The 21,829-nt window shown below is 42.5% G+C and overlaps 1 protein-coding gene across 13 annotated transcripts in view; it reads left to right on the forward strand.

Moving 5' to 3' along the window:
- Window positions 1–21,829, forward strand: part of FOXP1 (forkhead box P1) — a 377,320-nt gene that overhangs the window by 313,893 nt on the left and 41,598 nt on the right. For all 13 annotated transcript variants that reach the window (XM_050979145.1, XM_050979151.1, XM_050979152.1 and 10 more), the window contains 2 exons: window positions 1,299–1,503; window positions 17,206–17,310. In XM_050979145.1, the coding sequence (XP_050835102.1) occupies window positions 1,299–1,503; window positions 17,206–17,310 (310 nt within the window). The remainder of the gene's footprint in view (window positions 1–1,298; window positions 1,504–17,205; window positions 17,311–21,829) is intronic.

Here is a 21,829-nt window from a genome sequence, read left to right on the forward strand (position 1 = left end):
GGTGAAACAATGAACAGTCACCCAAATGATGAGCTAGAAGCACGCTGATGAGAAACCTCTTTAAAAACACACAGACACTGGCTTATTATTATTATTTTTTTTTTCCCTGAATATTTGAGTGACGTGTCTCTACTGCTAATTTTTTCCCATGGCCTTCTCTGAAAGAGCACTGAAATAGTCTGCAGTGAGAGAAACTTGACTTGTTGGATCATGTCACAAACATCAGCTTTATCCAAAAGCATGATCTCAGTGTGAGCACATGGTTCACCTTCCATTTGGCCCATTGGAGTTGGCAGTTTTTACTTGCATTAGTTACTGACTGTTGTCTCCCTAACCCTGGTGTCCACTTGGGCACATTAAAAAAAATAGAATTTTTTATTATTATTTTTTCTTGAAGCTTATTTTCTGTTTTCATTTTACTTTTGAATGGCTCATTAGCATCGATCTAAGAAATGACAGTAATAATAGTGTTACTTGTATAGAAAGTTATACAGTTTTTCGGTAGACACATCCATCAATTAAGTGAGCACTTCGAGAAACCAAAATTAATGAGAAAGATAGGTGTGTTAATGAAATAATCATAGTATAATCAATTTGACTGTTAAAATTTGAAAAGCATTTCAGGAAGACAATATGAATTCATAATTTACGTCTAAAAGTGATTAATAAAAACTGTATTTAATAACAAAGCTATTTGTCATCATTTAAAACTTAAGCACAAAATTAGTCATGTTGTGGTTCATGTTGTCATAATAATAAAGCTGAGTATTTTTTTCCCTAAGACCTTCCTTGTTTTTAATAACAGGTTTGAAAGTAGTCACTTTCCTGAAAAAAGAAAAAAAAAAAAAGTAAAAGAAATTGTGGAAAAATAAAGGAATTGAATTTCTTAACTGAACATAGAGTAGCCAGTGGCTACCTTTGCTGACAGCCTTGCTGTGGGCGTGGAGGTGATTTTTGCCCAAACAGGGACTCTGAAAATGGGCCTTTGATCTAAAAATTACAAAAATTACAATATTTAACATGACATTTGCCGTCGGTGTGGTGTTGTGTGGATCCCTCTGCCCCACAGCCTGGATTTTGCATTCCATGACTATTGCAGGTGTCACACCAGAGTGTAGCAGAGTCGTGCAGTGCAGTATTAGCATTTAGTTATTAAAAAAAAAAAAAATACATGCGCAAAAACACACACAGGCAAAACTAACACTAGGCTTTGTTTACTGACTCTTTGATTTAATTACTGTTTGAAGACGGCCGAATTAGCTGTTAATTGATTTAATTATCCAATTTGTTTGTTTCAGGCATGATTCCAACAGAGCTGCAGCAGCTCTGGAAGGAAGTGACAAGCTCGCACACAGCGGAGGAGGCAGCCAGCAACAACCACAGCAGCCTCGACCTGTCCACCACCTGCGTCTCCTCCTCCGCGCCCTCCAAGACCTCCTTAATCATCAACCCACACGCCTCAACTAATGGACAGCTATCAGTCCACACTCCTAAACGGGAGAGGTAGGTGCCTGCAGGTTTTCCACCCTGAGCATCTGGGAGCAGTGTCCCGGAGCGATGGCGAAACGCTCGGGAGCGGTGGCCAAGCGCCTTGGCCTCGGTTTTGTCCTCCACGTCTCGCTCTGTCTGGTGTTGGCGTGGTTCAATAGAGTCTCCACTGGGCAGAATATGCTCCTTTTGTTCAGATCTTTATGGCTTGTTAATTGGATCAATGTGGGCACAATTAGCTAATTAGAAGTGCATTGGATAAGCGTATTGGGAAGTGTGAAGAAGCTGGGGATTTTTTTGAGTTTTGCATCACAGGTGGTGGTAGTCTTGTTGTGCTTTGGGTTCACAGGCTAGAGGGGAGCAAGAAAATCTGTTGGTCAGTACAGTCCCCATTTTTCTACCAAATTTTGGTGCCCTGTCTCATATAACATATTTGCCTTTTTGTACTCTGTTTTCCCTGCTTTCATAAGACACAGTAGGCTTGAGTTCACCAGGTTTCTGTAAAACAAAGTGGCTTTTTTACTTTTTTTTAAACCACTGATAAAATTAGCTAACTGGTGTTGTTTGGCTTTTAAAAGTGTGAGTTAATTTATACTTGCTCGGCTTGCATTGTTAAGAGAAATGGCTTAAATCAGGGGTTGTCTGTTGACGTGCTTCTCGGCGCGGGCTCTGCTTTATTCTAGAGGATGCTTTATTGCAGGTTTGTTTCTTTACACCCCCAGATTTCACTGAGGCGTGTCTAACAACGTAACTTTTGCTTCTGGGGAGATAGACAGGCCCAGGCGCCGGGGCCGTGGGTGCCAGCGCCGGCTGCAGCCTCGCGTCACTGCCAGAGGAGGAGGAAGGGTCTCGAGGAGTGGGTGCAGTGGGGAGGGCAGTGCTCCTTTGCATTCAGGAGAGTCCCTTTGCCCATCTAGAAATGTTACAGCAGACACTAGTGAAAGCTGGATTTTATGGAAACTGATGGCTTTGTCTTTCCGTCCTCCTTTCATTCATTAGAAAGAGGATAATGGAATTTTTAAGCCATAGAGTTTGTATTTCTGGTGGTCTGAAAGCAGATTGATAGGGAAGCTATATAAATACCTCTTGTATCTCTCTGATATTAAGAAAATAGTGCTGCTGGGAATAGAAAGATTTTAAAGGAGAGCACACCCACTGTTGGAAGAAGTGCTGTGTGTGTAAGGCATCCTTTATATACCCATTGCAAGGACGTGTGTGGGAACATCAGTGAATATGTTTTTAATGCATGTAAGTGCCAAGGACGTGGTTTTCATGAAGACTTACATGGGATACTAAAAAAGATTTGATGTTTATTAAACAATTAATTCCTTTTTTGCTGCATGTAGACCTGAACAAGATGGGTTTATGGCTTTCCAATAAATTTTTAATCTATGTTTTTCTTACCAAGTATATAAAGTAAAATCCCATGCAGCAAGATGGATCTTCTTTCACTGAATAGAGGCACGTGCTGCGTGCTAATGGCATAAACCAGGAAACAGATTCAGTTCAGTTTGAAATGCAGTGGAAATACAGGAATCTGTTCTGAAGTAAGAATTTTCTCTGTGTACAGTATTGAGCAGACCTGGAAATTCATGTGTTTGAGTCCTGTAATTGTGGCCTGGAGGCAGTTGGGTTCTACAGACAGGGTGATACACATGCTTTTACTAGTAAAGTTCTAGATTAATTAGGAAGGCATAAACATGCCATGGTATTGTTTGAGATTGTCTTAGTTAAGAAGACTAAATCCTCAGTGCTGGAATCAATACCTGTGTTATTAAGCTTGCCGTATACTTTTCTTGCATATCTGTGAACTCTCTGAAATATCAAAATACAAAATAAGTATATTTAGGAATACAAATAAGAGGGCTACAGACTTTGCTTTGTCCTGCCTCTCTTTGGTACATGGAGGCTTTATGCCATCCATTTGCTGCAGTGATTGAATTACATGTTTATCCATAAGTAGTGCAGGAGACTACAGGCAGGAGAATGCCTCCTGATGCACTTAGGGGTTTTGTTGCAGTCTCATCAGGCACCCTGGTGCCTGCCTGGATTTCATGTGACACAGAAACTCCTCTTGGTGAGATATTTTGCACTGGTTTCCTTTATATTTCTCTACAGGCAGGGAGTTCAAGGTGGGGAGTGAGCAGGTAGGGAAGAGTTGCTGTGCTGTGCCATCACATGTATGTTTGAAAGCTCACAGAACGTGAAATTTTAGTGGGCTTGCAAAAGAGAGCACAGGCACAAGCAGGGGTTTAGTAATTTTCTGGTTGCAGAAGTTAAGACTAGATAAATCATGGGTGTAATGGGAGCATGAGTTTGCTGGACTTAGAGTTAAATTCATGTGTGTTCTTGTACCCATCTGGTTCACCACAACAAATCTAAGGAGACTTTTGGAGTCTGTCCCTGGCTCAGGTCAGATAGGGCTGTGAGAAGGGCTCACTAGGGAAGGAATCAGCCCTTCCACCTCCCATCACATAAGTCACAGCCTGGGCTGGCCAGGGAAGGTTTTTGACTTGTGGATTTCCCCTCATTCCTGCACTTTCTGTGCTAACCTTATGTTAGCTCTGATCTGATACAAGCAAGAGCTATTTATTTAGATTTAACCAACAATAAAAAGCACATAGTAAAATCTGTAAGTGTCCTAAAAGTTAAGCACAGCCACATCATAACGACTGCCCAGCAGCCATAAATAATCATATACAGGTAACATTAACTTTTAGGGTGTGCTGTAAAGCTGTTTTCAACCCCTTTCTCTTGGGCTTTTGAGAAGGAGTGTGGGCTGCAGGAGGCAGGTTGGTTATGTGGGAGTTACTGTCATCGCTGTCATCTCTGGCACATGTCACTGGGATAGTTCAGGCTGTGTTTAGGGGGTTCCTGATCCCACAGGTCAGGTTGTAAGGCTGCTCCAGACCTGCGAGACAGGAGGCACCTGTGTTAGAATCAGCAGGCAAGCACAGATCTGCTCTGTATCTTGGGTAAAAACACATTCTGGTTATAAACAAGGGGTTTAAAATAGCAGGAGCAGTAGTCATTGGCTGCCTGGCGTGCCCACGCGTCGCCGTGCCGCCAGCCCAGACTGGGGCTCTGCACAGGCTGCAGGGACACAGCTCTGGTGACGCTGGTGACACTGCCCACCGTGGGGCTGCTGTCCTTGGGGCCCAGTGACAGCAAAATTTCTCCTTTGTGACTAAAAAGCAAAGAGCAGGTAGATGGCCAGAGTCACTCGGGACACCCAAAAAGCAAAAATAGGTTCAAAAGCAGGAGGCACCCTCCCTCCTGGGCCAGGGAACACCGTGGTGCTGCACTTGGATTCTGCATGCTCTGTGTTTATGGCTTCCCTGGGAATGAAACAGTTCCAGCCATAAATAATGGGTTAATGCTTTCATTCATTTGGGCTTTAAATGTATATTACATCTATGCTTTTGTCCCACATTTCGCCCAGTTTCTGTAAGTAGCAGCAGCAGCAGCTCTGGGGTTTGGTGCACAGCAATCTGTTAAGGAGATAAATAATCTGCTTTGGCATGACACTCCTACTCTCCTCTTTAATTTGTCTTACACAAGGAAAATTATAATTAAATCATTCAGGGTAAACCCTTGAGTGTAGAGAAGGAAAAAACACACTTTGGTAAAGATTGCCAATAGAGACCAACTTCCCTGTTGTGCCGTGCAGAGACATTTATCAATATTCAGCACTATTAAAGAGGGAACATTTCGTGTGATTTGTGAGGCGGATGCCAAAGCTCAAATCAAGGCTTGTTAAGATCCTTTCCCCATGCAATCATGGGCATTCAGCATCATTAGAATTCAGCACTGACTGTGTGTTTCATGCTTTGATTTTACTCAGACAATTTAATAATGTTTATTGTGCTGATTATATATATAAATTCACTCAATGCAATAAACATACCTCAGTCATCAGTACCCTAAGGGAAATATTTAGTTATAGATACTTGTATTCATTCAGGATAAGGGAAAGTGAGACCATCAACCAGCATGCAAACCTCTCATCATCTTATCAGCATTTGGGTTTCTTCAGTAACAAGCAGTTTTTCTCTACACAAGTAAATAAATAAATAACAGGAGCCAGTTAAGTACATCTGCTGTGCTTAGAAATGTCAGGGACAGTACCCACTTTCCATCTTGTTCCACTGCATCTTACTTGGGAGAAACTTGATTATTTTCTTAAGAAAAGCACCAAAACAAAGCAGGGGGATGCCTGGTCACTTCAAGTGGCTACTAACTGTAGAACCTGATTAACACTGGACATCCTGAAACCTGCATGCTTGGGAATATTCCCCATGTGGGTAGGTTTTGGAAACCAGAACAGTGCAGAATTCATCAGTGCTTTGCAGTGGGCAGAGATTGCTCTAGTTTGGGCTTTAACTGGGAGGTCTGGGGGTGTAGTGCAGTTGTTGAACACCTTGTGCTGGTCCCATCCCTTGGTACCATCCTGTACTGACGGCATCAGAGCCAGGATAGTGCAGGCTGTACGTAAACAAGTGAGTTAATGAAGGTCCAGACCTGTTAATTTATGAAGTGCATCTGTTGTTTACCAGAAGTAAGGTGAAGAGTTGCATTTAAAGGCTTTGTGTCCAAGAGACCTTTCTCCATCTGCCAGCAGTCCCATCTCTTCCCCTCAATGCCTTTATACCCTTTCCACATAAACTTGAGTCTTGTCCTTCCACATAAGCAAGCAGCCATCTCATAGGAAAAATAGATGGGATAAACAAGGGGATTTTAAAATTGCTTTTTCTTGCCAGCGTGGCAGGAGGACAGGGTCTGGAGAAGGCTCTGAAGGGAAGTGAGGAATGGCATGGCAGACCATTGATCTGCTGCTTAGGCCTAATGCTTCATGTTTTACTGTTGTTATCTTCCATGCCAGCTGATCCTCCATCAAAATCCCAAGGCCCTTAGATGAGGGCATTAGGATTCAGCACAATTAAGAATTACAGACTTGGGTCCATTATTAATGCTCGGGATGAAACAGTTCAGCCTGTAGTCCATATGCTCCCAGGGCCCCATCCTCTCTTGGCCAGCTTCTCCACTTAGTCCCTGGCATTCATTCTGCACTGGTGCCAGCATCAGATGTGCTCAGCCGTGTCAGCTCCCCTCAGTTGCACCCTACAGCTGATTTTAGTTCATTATTCTTTACCATCAGCAGAGATGCATTGGATTAGGTTGCCTCAGATCCATTCTCCCTAAGAAATAGGTGTTCCTGGGCCCTTTCCTCCCAAGAGGTATTTAGCTGCTCCATGTACTCAAACCCCATAATGATCTTTGTGCTCTTACCCATGGTCTGAGGAGCTCAGGTGCCTCCATCCTTGCTGTGGAGCCAGGTTGGGGTGGGAGACTTGAGCCTGGATAGCCCAGCTGGTTATCTGATAAACAATCCTGCTTTCCACATGGCTGCTGTCCTCATTGCACCTGGAATGGCTGTGGGGCTGCTTGAACTGTTGGTGATGGTGACACTGTGACAGCAGGGACCCAGCCTGGCCATCTCCATTTACTCTGTGCAGGTACAGCCCCAAGTGTCCCAGTGTCTGATCCCTTGGCACTCACTCCCCTGCCAAAGAAATGCCACCAGTTACTGAAGGCTTCCCTCTGAGTCACTCTTCTGTAATCAGCGTTGAAAAAACACCGGCTGTGACTCAGACCTGGGGCTGTTAATCTTCAGTTTTAAGCCTTATCAGGCACTTTTTATTGTTCGTGCTTTTCAGATGCGGGTGTGGAGCCTCCTGTGCATCGCCCGCACCCACCGTCTGCCGCGGTGCTAAATCAGTTGTACAATTCCACTTGCTCCTCACTCTGCCCAGGAGCTCCTTCATCAGCTTCTCAGGGAATTCCTGCACTGAGCTAAAAGCAGCTTATTTTACTTGCTTTTCCCGAGGAAAGATGCTAAGTTAACCAGCCTGTGAATGTTTGATGTGGCCCCTGGCTGGAGGAGGGTGCTGGGTTTGATGCTTGGGAAGCTGCTTGCCTCAGCATCAGGGAGCTCCTGAACGCCAGCCTTTCACTTCTCTCTGGTCCTGTGTAATAACCACCAGTTGTACAACTCCAAACACTAAGCTAATGTATCAAAAAGCACTTAAAATAGATTGGGTGAGCCTTGGCAGACGCCTAACAGAACTCTTCCAAATTTTAGCATATGTATTGTTTTATTCCTCCATCTGGCCAACAGATCATTGTTTGATATCTGAGTGCTTTGCATATCTCCTCCCTTTTCTTGCAACTGAGATACTTACACGTGCATTTAATACAGCTTAATGCTATTTTTACATACCAGAGAAATAGCTGATGGCTTTCTGTTAATTGCATGCACTTTGCAGTTAAACTTTTACTAAAACATTCCTGTCTAAATAGTTAAAGTCCAATGAAAATTTGTCCTCTTCTTTTATTAGAGGTGTTTATGTAGTACTCTTAAAAAGGGACCTGGTTTTCGTTTACTGCACTGTGGATTTCTGTTTCTTTTTATTTCCTCCTATGTGCAAGTTGTCCTTCCTCAGAATTCGGTCAGGTCTGATTGTCCTGAAGAGCTGAGCAGGGAGCTGACAAAAAGCTGTGTTATTTTTTTAACATATATAGCACAATCTGAGAACAGAAACAACCTTGAAAGGGCTGTAGAAGTAGAGAACTTAGGTGACTTTTGTGTGACTATTTTCTGTGCTGTTCAATAAAAATGGAGCAGTTAGTATGACAGCTGTTATATCATGTTATATCGTACTGCTAAGATATTGAGCAGCATTTAAAGTAAAACTCCACCATTAAGCTATATAAACTTTATCCGTTTCACTGTGGTTTAATGGAAAAAAAATGAGTTTCTCAATAAAATGACATCATTTTTCCCAGGTTGTAATGTTCACTTTACAACTGTTTTTCTTTAATTCAATTTGTTTTACTTTACTTTTTCTTGGCATCTTTTTTTTTCTTGCAGTTTGGAGAGGGGGAAATCTCTTTTTGTAGAGCAGATAGGTACTGCTCAAATCTCCTTTCCCTTCTCCTTGCTCCCTCAACATCTTGTGCTAATCTGGAGCCCTATTTTTGTCAGGCAGACACGGTTGTATTTTCAAAGTAGTGAGATGCACATTTAAATTTGGTAATCGGGATTTGTGGCTCTACCTGCTGCACAGTGAGGGGTGGGGGAAGGAGCCCAAGGAAAATTCATATTGCATTGCTTTCTGCTGGAGCAACGTTTGTGAAATGCCATGGGTTGTTTTTCTGTATAACTGGTAGTGGTAAGGTAGGAAGCCTGTAATTTCTTCTGTGTGATCGGGAAAACATATGTATATTATAAAGTAGGTTCTTGTCATTAAAAGGATGGTATAAGTCCAGGCAGGGAAACTGCTAATATGTGTTACAGCTTGTCATTTTGGGCTGCACGAATAAAGAGGAGAGCTATTCCTTTGGGAGATGATCTCGGGAACTGAGCAACAGATCCGCTAGCCAGCAAATTCTTTTTAACTGTAATTTTCCTTTTTGTGTATACTCAAAAATAACATCGCGATGGGCCCTTAAATACCATTTCATACACAGAGCACAATTTCCACAGCACAGGTGGTGCTAATATAGGACAGTCCCCTAGGCACTTGTCGCCAGGAGTTGTACAGCTTGTTCAGTGTCTGCATCCATATGGCAATCTGTCCCATTCATAGAAAGACATTGTAGCTGTGCCTGTGGGTGCTGTGGTCAATGTAGTGTAAAAAGTAGATTTTAACTCTCGGCAACCTATGTTCTGCTGTTTGTTTTATTGTAGAATCCAATTTATAACATGGGGGAAGAAAAATCAGCTCAGAGCAAATTCCAGAACAATCTGGCTGGCTGGGGTTTGTGTTTATTCTTGGAGCGCATGGTTAATCAGCAGGTGCACAGCCCTGCACTCCGCGCGCTCTAATGAACAGTTTACAGGAAGTCTTGCTCGGAAGAAACATTTTCCCTGTTGTTTATACTGTGAATTAACTCAGAAGTTGCAAAGCTGTAAACGATGTTAGCTGGCCATGTATGTCATGCAAGTCTGTTCTGTACTTCTTGTCTTTTTCTGGCTTTCTTTCCTGCTGTTGCCTGGTTTTCCCTGGGTGTGGGATGCTCAGACAGGATGCTGAGCTTCTCTGTGTTCTGAGAGGGGCAAATCATGGCACAGAGGCCCTCCCAAAAAGCAGGGTGAAGCTCTAGTGTTGCCCAGATCTAGCTGCATGAATGTGATTTATGGCTGCTCTGGTACCTATCAGTCCAATGCCAAGTGTTGTTCTGTTTTAGTGGGACTATTTGTTATGCCTGTTAGTAAACACAAACAAATAGACCGCCTAGCACCTGCAGCAGCATATGATATTTACACTACCTGTATGATTCAGCACGCTTCCCTGGGGAAGCAGGCTTGTGTCCTCTGCATTTTAGTGCTTTTTCAAACAGCATCCTTCCAAGGGGAGAGAGAATGCACTGCTATAGCTGTAGTTCTCCCTTGGAATCATTATTTATCTTAATTATATTTTTATAAACATTTCCCCAAGGGCACTTTACTGCTGCTGCAGGGGTGTGGGGTGGGCGAAGGCCCCCCCAGCGAGCTGCCAGGCTGTGTGTGATGTGACAGTCACCTTCTGCGCAGGTTTTGTTGTGCCTGTGGGACAGGGGTGAAAAATACTGACGTGAATAATCCCTGTTAATCATATTTGTTGACGTATCACCGGTTTATATAAGAGTGGAAGACTTGCCTCAGCTCTAAATGTAACAGAATAGAATTTTGTTGAACAAGTACAGATCTTGTTTCTCAGTGTTTTCTTTTACTATAAATTCGAATGTTACAACAGAATATAAATTACAGTAAAATAAGGTTGGCAAACAGGATCTTTTTACAAAGTATGTATGTTCGTTGGTAATTTTACACCTCCATCTCGGTGAAGTCCAAGGTCTAATCCTGTGTTTTTATACTTGTGTGTGTTCTTAAAAGGGTTGCTGAATTAGGGCCAAAGCTTTGCCATTGCCACCTCCCTCTGCCATGCGAATTGGGTGTGCTAAAGGGATGGAATTGCTGTGCTAAGAGTCAGTGTTAAAAAAAACCCCAACTGAAAAAAAAAACCCTGCAGAACATCCCCCCTGCCCCAAAAAACCCAAGAAAGTGGTTGGATCACATTTTTTTCCTAATTAAACTAAGATACTGAATCAATTCGTTTTAATCTGAATAAATTAGGAGACTGTTCAGAGAGGAATAAAATGAGATTTAGCAGGGATAAGTAGAAAGTAGCCCAGCTAGGAAATCAAAATTCCAAACTGCGGTTTTGACATGACACGTCAGCTGCTCAGCATCGGTTGTGTGGGAAATGGCTGAGGCATAATCGGGGTTGAGAAATTAAGGTGGGACACTCTGTGCCATGTCTTAGTCAAAAAGGTAAATGCAGTCATGGGAGGCATAAACATGCATGTTGCATCCGAGTCCTTTTTTTTTTTCCTGTTCTACTTTATGCAGAACCAGTTAAACCACATTGAGTGTGATGTACAATTGGCCACTCTCTTGCAGAAAGGATAAAGGGAAGCTGGAGCAAATATAGAGGAGAGCAGCTAGGATGATAAAGGAGTTGGAGGGAATAGGCTATGAAGACAGATTAAAGGGAATTAAAGATCTACACCCTGAAAAAATAGAGGCTCTAGGAGGATATGATTATGGTATGTAAGTACATGAAGTGATGCTACAAAGAAGAAGAAGGAAAAAATTGTTCTCATTAGTTAGCAGTGCTGGAATTTAAAATCCAGCATTTCAAATCGTGTGTGTCTGGGTATATTTGATGTACTTTTCACCACAGTACCTAGGCACAAGGTTGAAATAAAAAATCAAGAGTTTTAAATCATAGAGAAACTCGTTAATTCAAATGCAGGAGTGGAATTTGTACCGGAGATAAGTGATGGATTTTTTGCAATGAGCATTTCTTTTAAATGCTCTAGAAATACATTTAATTTCTCCAAGGAAGGGATGTAGGGCAGTGACTGTCCAGACCCTGTGGCAGTTTTCCTGCAGGGCTGGAAGAGGGGCTGCCACTGGAAGGAGGATGTGTTAGAGTGCTGGAGGGTCATAACGTTGATTAATAATCCAAACCATCAGTGGATAGATCAAAACCAGAAGATTATGCTTATAATTATCCAGTCTAGTTCTGCTCTTTGCAGAGAGGGTGGGGGTAGAAGGGAAAGGGGAATGTCAGCCAGATTTTGTCTTAGTTTTGCTGCAGATTCTACAGTGTTCTCCTTGCAGAATGGGGATTTAAGGAATAGTGCCACAAGAGGGATAAATGGGGAGCAGTGATTTGGGGTGCAGAGGTGGCCTTGTGTTACAACAGCACTGCTGTTTTCCTTCTTACGCTACAGGAGTACACAAGTTAGTGCACACTGACTAGAAGAGAGGATTTCAGCCTGTGGGCAGCAGTTTTAACTTGATTTGTCTTAAATTGGTGTAGTCATTTAAAATGTAATATAACCTCTTGTTACTTCCAATAGGGCTTGATGTAAAACATGAGCTGCTTCTAGTCCTAGGTCTGGATGTGGACTAAAGTAGTGAGGAAGAGGAGAAGTGCTCCTCTAAAAAGCATCCAAAAATTTGCAAGCCAGTTGTAGAAAGAGCTGTCACTGACCACTTACATCAAATTCCAGCTCTCCTGCATGCCCATGACCTTCTGTTAAGCTTTGTCCAGTGATAAGCATCACCCTGCCCAGACAGCCCCCTGTTTAGATCACATATCTGTTTCCTGGGCCATTCCTGAGGCTTGGACAGGAGCATGAATATCTAGAAGTTTTAGTTATTGGTTGGGGTTTTCTTTAATTCACAGTTTAGAGAGGAAAAAGGTGCTGTTCCACCTTACCAAGAATTTGAAGGGATTTTCACCAGTGGAACTTCACTGCAAAACACATCTTTGCATCTGTGTTCGGTTGATTCTCCCATGAAGGCAGGAACTTGCACTTAAGTACAGTTTGTACAATGATTTAATCATGACTTCTTCCGTTTCATTTTAAAATCAGTTACAGTGAATGTTTCTGACTCAGAAAATTGTGACTTTTTCGGCAGCCTTTTCCTTTTGTTGCCTTCCGATGAGCTTTAGAGCTCACCAGGCAGCCACAACTCTGGGAGAGCCGTGTTGCTTCCCAGTTGAGTGTCTCCTTCTCCTGTACAGGACCAAAATTGTGACATTTAGCCTCAATGGCTGTGCCATTTAAATCAGAGAGAGGGGGAATGTGGTGTGAGACAGAGCCCCATGCTCCTGCTTGGGCTGTACACAGATATCAGTTTCATGGCAGCTGGCAAAGATGAGGTCACTTCCCAGTGACCCTGAGGAATAAAGTAAAATTAAAAAGGCAGTTCTGCACTTTCTGAGGGTGCTGTACTCCAGCTCCTAGCAGGAGGAGAGCAGGAGACGTGGTATTGATTTTTCAGCATGCAGGTGGCTCAGGCATGTTCGGAGCTCTGTTAGAACGTGAGCAGATGCTTCATAAATGTAGCAGAAAGTCAAGGATGCTTCTCTATATCACTGACTTCCCCCAGTGTTTTGGCAGAGATCATTGGCCCAAGCAGATGTGGAAGAAAGAGAGTGGAATTAAGAAGTATGTCAGCATCATGAATATTTAAAATATGGTCCACTGTGTGGCAGAAGCACAGATACTGAGGCTTCTGCTTAGCTGGATTTTATATCTGCCCATGACTTCTCAGACAGTGGGTGTACAAGCACAGTTCCCAGTGGTTAATAAGTGGGGGTTGAATGAAACCGTTTAAAGAGCATGGGGAGCCTTCATGCTGGGGTTTTGGTCACTGCTTTCCCCAATACCCAGCATGTTCCCATCTCACTTTGGGGTGTCATTTTTACTCTCCATCAGCACTTAGCTGTCTCTGGTGTCTCTGTCTCCTGTGCTGCTGTGTCCCAGAGTGTAGCTCTTCTAGGATGCTGTAGCACAGCAGGTGTATTCCAAAAGGTGAGTGGCTGGCAGGAGTGGGGTGTGCAAGTAGCAGCTTTGACAGCCATCCTGTAGGAATGGGAGGTGAAGTTGCTACCAGAGCCTCTGGAGATCCTTGGGATTATGAGGCAATGTAGGAGGAAGAAGGAAGAGGTTAAATTTCCTCTCCTCTCTCCAGTAAGCCCAGACAAGCTGTGGAAGTGCCTGTCCCTTTTCCCTTCCCCTCTGTACTGGAAACAGAGCTGGAAGCAACAGAAAATAAGTGGACACTTAGACAGTTTTCAGTCTTGTACGTGGATTTTGTTATTCTCTTTTATGTCATGAATAAGTGACTTACACAAGACATTTCACTTGCTAGAGTGTTCTGTGCTGTAGTTCAATGTAATAATGCATCACTATTGCATTATTTGGATGTAATTATATTGTATTAACTATTTTTTGTAGTGCCTTAGAAAGAGAAAGAAGCCCCATGTTGCCTTGAATTTACATCATTTATTCTTTCAGTACTTTGAAAATTATGTCTTGTTATAAAATGATTTCCACTAACTGGTGTTGCATCACCAGTACCCGACCATGAATATGCATTCCTGGGAAGGAGAGAGTGACAGAAACAAACACCTACTCTAATGTGTCATTAGAAATCAAACAGACCTAAAACTTGCTTCTGCTTGCCAATGCTCAGATCTTCTAAAAGTCTGTCTCCTGCAGCGAGACCTAGGATGCATCCAGATTACAGAAGCTGTGCTTGCATGCAGGCAAAATATCTGTGAACAATTTCAGATTATAGGTTTGCATCGTGCTCACAAAGCTGTTTATTTATGTACAGGATTAAAATCTTCTTTTTCCACCTCTGTTTGCCCAAACAAAGTGAGTGCTTAGATCAGTTCAACAGAGTTCTCCATTCATTTCCACTGGCTGTATCCTTTGTGCGTTACATCCGCCTCTGTATAAAACCGCTCTTTGTTTTGTTTTGAGGTGCTTCTTCAGGGTCTATCAGGGAACAGGTGGCAATCTATAATATCTTCAAAAGTGGGATGGATAAAATAGCAGTAATCTGATACTGACACATAAAGGTCACCGAAAGGCACTGCTGAAACCCCCCCCGAGCAGGATTGGAGTTGCTGCCTTAGGAATGGCACAGTGCCTGCAGAGAGGGCTGGCGTTTGTCTTTCAGGACTGAGGGTTTTTTCCTCTTTGAAATGTCTTATTTTTGGTAAGTTGAAGTAGTTCCTCTTCTTGGTTGAATGGCAGTGGAAGCTCTGCGTAGGTGTTAAGCGTGTTACGCGTGGCATCGTGTTAGCAAAGTGACCTTTTAAGTTCCCATTTACAGTCAGCACCAGCCTTTATGGTTATTGACAGCATGAGCCTTTGACATCCTGAGCATCATTTAGAGTTTGATATTGTCTTGGTCATTCCGTCATTTTCTTTGGACACAATACCAGGGTGTCACATCCTACATAGTTTGTCTGGTCTTGTGCAAGTTTCCCTGGAAAGAAAAGAGATTTGCACTTGGATTTCAAAAATAAATACAAATCTCGGTAGGGCTCTTTCCGTTGACTTGGCCATGGCCTTTAGGCTCTCACAGAGAAACTTTAAAAATCCCTGCTGGGGGTTTAAGCCATGTGACTCCTGTTGATATTATAATGAGATTTACAGTGCTTAAAACCCATGGGGGACTTACTCCTTACTTGGCCACCACAAGTCCCAGTGTGTGGGTAACATGCACTGGGCAGATTCATACACTGCCGTTTTTTTTTTTTTTGTTCTTCCAAACACACTGAAATCATAACTCTCATATGTAGTCTTTATGGACTTTAATGGAGTGTTAACATGAAAGCCTCCTGTCTCACCCTTTGCTGTATCCAGGTATAGAAACAGATGATAAACCCTATTATTTTCTGAATTTTCAGATGTATATAGAGGATGTTTGACCATATGCCTATTTGGCTTGGGTGCATGGTGTTGTTCAGCCATTCTGCCTCTTCCTTAGCCGAGGAAATGCGTGGTTAGCATTTTTTAATTTCCTTGCAAATAATGCATCGGTTCCTTAGTTCTTTTAAAAACTTTACAGAGATTCTCCTCACTTGAATATTTTTCAAAAGACTGATTCAGTTAAACCAGTCCAGTATTTGTATATAGAGAATGCCTTTGCAAGGCTCTTTACCTACTATTGGGTTTTTTTTAGGAAATTACCTTGCACATATAGATATATGCTTGAAGGACTATTTGTAAACAGCCAAAAAAATTATGTTAATGAAATGGTTAATTAGATTCATGTAAAACTCATAATACCTCTTCTAGTCAGTACTTTGAAAATTATTTTTTCAATGTAAAATAATTTTTAAAAACACCTTCAGTAATCTTCAAATTCTCATTGGGCTTAAAGTCAAAAGTGGCATAATCTGGGCAGGAATTTCTCTTCCAACTAGTTTGTGTTTCGGATGTCATCTCAGGAGTGTATTTACAAGGGTCTGGCTACCCAGTGCATGTGAAATAATACAGGAACTCAATTTTGTCAGAGTGCACAGACAGATAATATTAGAGAAGAAGAATAAACAGCATTTCCAGGTGTTTGTAAAATTAAAATGACAAAAAGTAGGCATTTATCCATAACGTTACCTGTAATCCAGGATGAAATAAGTCATAAAAGCCACACCTAGATGCTGGTATGTGTTCATATCCTTTGTGTATGTTTGAAGTCCATAATACAGCACAGACATACTGTAGCAAAAATATTTGCCATGAAAAATACATACACATGTGAGCATAAAATAGAGATTTCAATATTATTTTGACATTTTGATTTTAAAGTCATCTAAGGTTATGGAGATTGTTGCAAAAAATAATTCCTTTCCTTAGGAAGTTTCCATGCAGAAGTCAAATAAAGAAGATATTTTAGAATATGGTTCATCAGTGAGTGCAACAGATACATTTCCCTGAGCACCACGTGGCCTGGATCAAAGCATCTCATGACTTGGATCAGTGCAGCCAAATCATTACGTATTGATTGGAATCCCGCTGAAGGATTAACCCCTTAGTGCTCATATGAATTTTTTGCTTTAACCCTGGGTTCAGTAGTTAGGAGGCTCTGTGACGTTCCGGCCCAATCTTAGGCAAGGTTAATAGCCCCCACTAACCCCTCATGCTGAGGAATCCTTTGATTGCATGCCCCCTCTTCTTTATGGTGAGTTTTGCATTTGAAAATACATCTCAAATCATCTTTCTTTGGATGTAAGGGGGCCTTATTTGTGCAGTGAAACAGCCTGTAAGAAGAAAAAAAACCAACCAGAAAAAACCCCAACCCAGTAAATAAATAACATGGTGGGAAAGCCAGGACTGCAAATTTGATGATTTTCCTTTCTGTAGCCATGAGGAAAGCCTCAGGTCCGCCTGTGTTGTGGTGTAATGGGACACTGCTGTATGGAGATGACTTCTCGATGAAGTTGAGTTGTAAATATGCAATGTTCATAAATTTTTTAGCAAAATATCAAGCAGGATATTAAGCAGGTCTGTCAAATGATTTCTCCCCCGTCCGTGTTAATTTAAATTCTTTACAAACCTCTTAATTAATGAATGAAATGTAGGAGGATAGCTAAGTAAGAATGACACATGTTTCACACTGCAAATGGTATTTAATTCTGTTTTGAAAAACCACGCGCAAAGAGTCAGGCGGGTACCGTGAGATGTTGGGGATGCTTCAGGATCTGGTTGCTGCTCTTTAGGAGTCTTTGTGAGGATGAATTGTTACAGTACCTTGAGTTTACAGCGCTTGTTGTCTCTTCTGTTTCTCCCCTCCAGTTTATCCCACGAGGAGCACTCACACAGCCACCCGCTGTACGGACACGGCGTATGCAAATGGCCGGGCTGTGAAGCAGTATGTGAAGACTTCCAGTCCTTCCTAAAGTAAGGATGGTTTTTTTGGCACTTGCATTGTACAGAAAGCATGCCCTGAAATTTTGTGTGCTGTCACTCACCCTGGGCCTGATGCAAAGCCCATTGAAGTCAACAGAGAGCTCCCTTTCACTTCAGTGGCTTTTGGATCAGGCTCAAGAACGTTTTAACAGGGGATAGTAAATTAGCCCCATGGGGAAATTATGGTCTCGTTCAGTGTATTGCTGTAAAACAGCGTTTGCAGTTCCGCAGCTTTTTTTTCTTTTCTTTTATTTAAATAATTTTTAAGTTGCAGTATCGATCATGTAAATAATAAAACCTTGTTTTAACCTTGATTTCACTTTAATTTAGAAATCTAGTCTTAAATTAACTCCATAATTGAACAGAGAATTGCAGAACAACACATGAAATTTAATTTATGTCAAATAAGTAACTAATGAACAAAGTATACACTACTAAAAATAAACTATAATTATATTAATTGGGCCCCTGCAGTTTGCTGCAGACCTTTTCCTGGCTGCCAAAGAACACAATTTTACGCGTTGCATAAACAGTGCATTATGGACTAGTATGTGGTAGTGTGTGCATCCCGATGCAGGGAAGGACCTCAGAGCCCTAATAGCTTACACATGGCTGCTCCACAGCTAAACCATCAACCTCACCCCTGTTCCCATCACAAAAGAGTTCTTTGTCTGGGTAGGACACCAGGTACACACATGCTGTGGGTGCATCCAGGTTGCTGAAGGTTAGTCCCTGGTCTTTGCTCAAGTTATGTGGCTGGTCGGTTGTAAGATCACTAAAGACCAGCCACTCAGGCAATGTTTGTGATTTAATTGCACAAAGGCACAAACTGTTCTCCCATTTAGAGTAGTCATCTCATGAAGTTAGTCCACATAAATGCATGAGGTTCTTCAGGATGAATAAGTAGACTTACTCCCAAAAGGTTCAGCTGTACCTGCTGTTTCTGGGTCGGTTCCTTGGATTTTTATGTGAGGGAGGGAAGGGCAAAAGCAAGCAGAGGATATTTTTTAGGTGATGTTAGATGATACAGATAGGGTTTTGCACTCAGAACAGAAAAGACCAGTTGTGGTTCCACTGGCAAAACCCTCCTGAGCTCGTAGGAGCGGCGCTGGTCCTACTATAAACATATGTTACAAGTGAGGAATGGTACAGTAATGAGAAGGTTCTCATTACAAGAGGATTACAAAATAAGAAGGTGCTAGTCATAAATTTCCATGAAGGGTGGCCTCATTCCTTGTAATTCATCCTGTTGTTCACTTAAGTGAAATAAATGTTAATCTTGCCATACTTGCCAGCTCATTCATATTCATATGCCATACTATAGCATTTAGACCTTTAAAACAATTCTCATCATTACTGCTGTAAGTGTAAGGGAAAGGTGCTGTGGTAGCCTTTGATAGCAGAATAAAGTGTGTGGTCACATATGGTCAGGTTGTGCCACCTTTGCTTCCTGTTCTAGTCCTGTGTTCCAGGTGAGAGCTTTCGGGAAGATTCCATAGGAATCTTGAGTGGTCTCTTTGAGGTGGCCATACATAAAAAACACAGCTCTTAATCACAAGCATGGGTAGAGGCAGGGCTGGTTTTTTATATGGTATTTTGGAGGTGTTTCAGTACACAGACCCAGTCCACCAGTTCAGCTGGAGGAGATAATGTGCAGCAGTCAGTAGTTAGGGAATAACCTGCAAACTGGCACCAGCCCAGGTTGGACTTGAAGCTGCTCCATCAGTTCTAGTTTTTTCACTATCAGTCTGGCTTTTGTCTCCATTGAAAGCTTTCAACAGAAGCATTTTGCATGAGCTTCCTAAACTTATCACCTAAATTTTCTCATCCAAATGCTGCAGTGTCCAAAGTCTTACTGTTCAGAGTGATATTTAACCCAGAACAAATGCAGAAATGGATGTCACTGAGCAGTGTATTGACACTGTTACGAAGTGAGTGTTGCTTCATAAAATACTGTAGCCTTCCATGTCTCCTTTGGAGCATCTGTCCTTTAAATTATATTGCCATTTATCAGAATTCATTACTCAATGAAAAGATAACAGGTAGATGGTTGAAGTTTCTTTCTGATACCTGTGTAATCTGTGACACTCTTTTGATGGCCCCCTCAAGGGAAAAGCTCTTGTTTACCAAGTGAAATACAGCCTGTGTATCAAGTATTGCTTAATTTCACTTACCTTGTGAAAAGGCAAAGAGAAGTTGTGTGTGGAATGAAGGCCCTGTATGCCAATAAAATGATTGGGGAGTTAAGGGAGAAAAAAGGACTCGCAGGTCTAAAACATGGTTCATTTCTTTTCCTCCTGAGGAAGAAATATCATAACTGTTGGTAAATCAAAACCAGAGATTTGACACTCTTCTGTGATCATTCTGTAGTGTTTGTTCCCAAGGTGAGGTACACCACAGGGCCCTTGATTTCAAAGATAAATACTGTACAAATAACGATCCTAGTTGTCTTTCACTCACAGCCAACAGGAGGATGCTTATCAGAACCAGCAGATACACGGGCTATTGTACGCATTTATTTCCCTGTTTCTTTTTGAAATAAGTTGCAGTTTTAGTGTCGTTGTGTTGTGTTTCTGTTTTGAATCCATCAGCCATTGGTTATCATGTGATGCGGTATCAGTAGAGCTGACTGATAGCAGCAGGGGCTGCTGCTCTGCCTTATGAAACAGCAGCACCCTGCATGCTCCAGAACACTCCCGGAGCCTAAAAACAAAAACAAGTCCGGTCTCGGGGTGGTGACCCTGTGGCCTCTGCCAGGCTGCAGGGAGCAAGGTGAGGGCTGGAGGGTGCACACGTGTCTGGCCTGTTAACCAGCACGCGTCTCACAGGCGGGAAAGGAGCAATTAGTAGCACAGAGCGACTTTCCTGCAAAATTGACTATATCCTTGATTTCATTTGCATGTGTTTAAAGACCGTGGAAGATAGGAACATATACCCCTTATACAGCAAGTTGTTCAGGAAATCCCGGCTGGAGGGAGGGTGGTTTATTCAGCAGGGTAGCCAGGGCAAAACATTCAGAAAACGGAATAAGGTTTTATTATTCCTCACCCCCTCCCCTTTTTTTTCCCCTATAATTTGATTGTGGGTTAGACGTGCTTAATCCTGGCTGTAGCATTTTTAAATCTAATATATTCTTTAAAAGAAAGAACATAGACCTTTGGCGAGATGTGGCAGTCCAGCGTTGCACTGATGCTGGTGATCTGCTTCATGTGCATTTAACTTTGATGGAACGAAGGGGAGTTTATGTGAAAGAAACTACTAAGTGCACTCTGTAATGTTTTCACAAGTGTTTTTATCATGGTAACATCTTGTTTACTTTAGTTGCCTGCCTAAAACTACTTGGAACATGTTAAGAAAACATTTCGAGAAAGCTTCTACAAAGAGGCTTTTGTTTAGCAGCAACTGTGAGACTGCTCGGCTCACAAAGGTGTTAACTTTCAACCCCTTAAGCACTTCCACATGAAATTCCAGCAACTATGTTTGTGGTTTTGGAAAAACAAAGTGTATATTAAAGAAACCAGGTATATGCTAATACACGTTGAAGTAGGCCGGAAATCATAAATTGTTTCAAAGGCATTAATTGCGCTCGTTTTGCATGGCAGAGCGTTCCGCACTGAAATCATCCGCACGGCGCGGACTTTTTAATCGCACAGGCAGCGAGGGCAGGGAAAGGCCGGGCTCCGGGTGGGTGTTTCGGGTTCCTGTAGGGCCGGCGGGACCCCTCCCGGGGCGGGGGAAGCTGCGGGACTGCGGCCCCGTCCCGTGCGGGGGGACCCGGCCGCGCCCGCCGGCAGCCGCCGGTGCCGAGCCCGGCACGCGCGGGGACGGGGCCGGTCCGGTGCCGGCTCCCGCTGCTTCCACAGCCCCGAAACACCCCCGGGCAGCGCAGGGGCTCGGGACCCCCGCGGCGGCGGAGGCCGGGGTGGCCCAAATCCCACAGTGCCCTCTAGTGCTCCCGGGAATGCTGCTGGGAGCGGGAGAGGCACCGGGAACATCCCCGGGAGCAGTGGCATCCCCGACATGGCCCCGCTCCTGCCCCTCCTGGGCAGGCGAGCAGCAGGCCAGCTCCAAATAACCTCCTGAATTCCTATTTCATTATTTTTAATTGATTTTTTTACAATTATTTAATTTTTTATTATTTATTCTATTATTTTAATTGTTTTTTTTCCTATTACTTTAATTTTTACTATCTATTTTGTCATGTACATATTAACAGTCATTACCAATTGTCATTAGGTCATTATTTATGCTAATATTTTTATTTACTTCAATATTGTAACTTTATTTCTATTTTATTTTCGTACATGCTTTACACACACACACACACACACACACACACATATATATATATATATATTTATATAAAATACTTCTGCTGATGGGACATATGTAACAAGGTCCATCGCCTTGCATTATCCCCTTTTCTCCTCTCTTAAAGGTGCACTTAGTTTATGTTTCCCATTATAATTTCCGGTGTGTAATCAGAAAGCATTCCTTAAAAGACAGGGAT

The sequence above is a fragment of the Serinus canaria genome, chromosome 12 (assembly GCF_022539315.1).
Source record: "Serinus canaria isolate serCan28SL12 chromosome 12, serCan2020, whole genome shotgun sequence".
In the NCBI taxonomy this organism is placed as follows: domain Eukaryota; kingdom Metazoa; phylum Chordata; class Aves; order Passeriformes; family Fringillidae; genus Serinus; species Serinus canaria.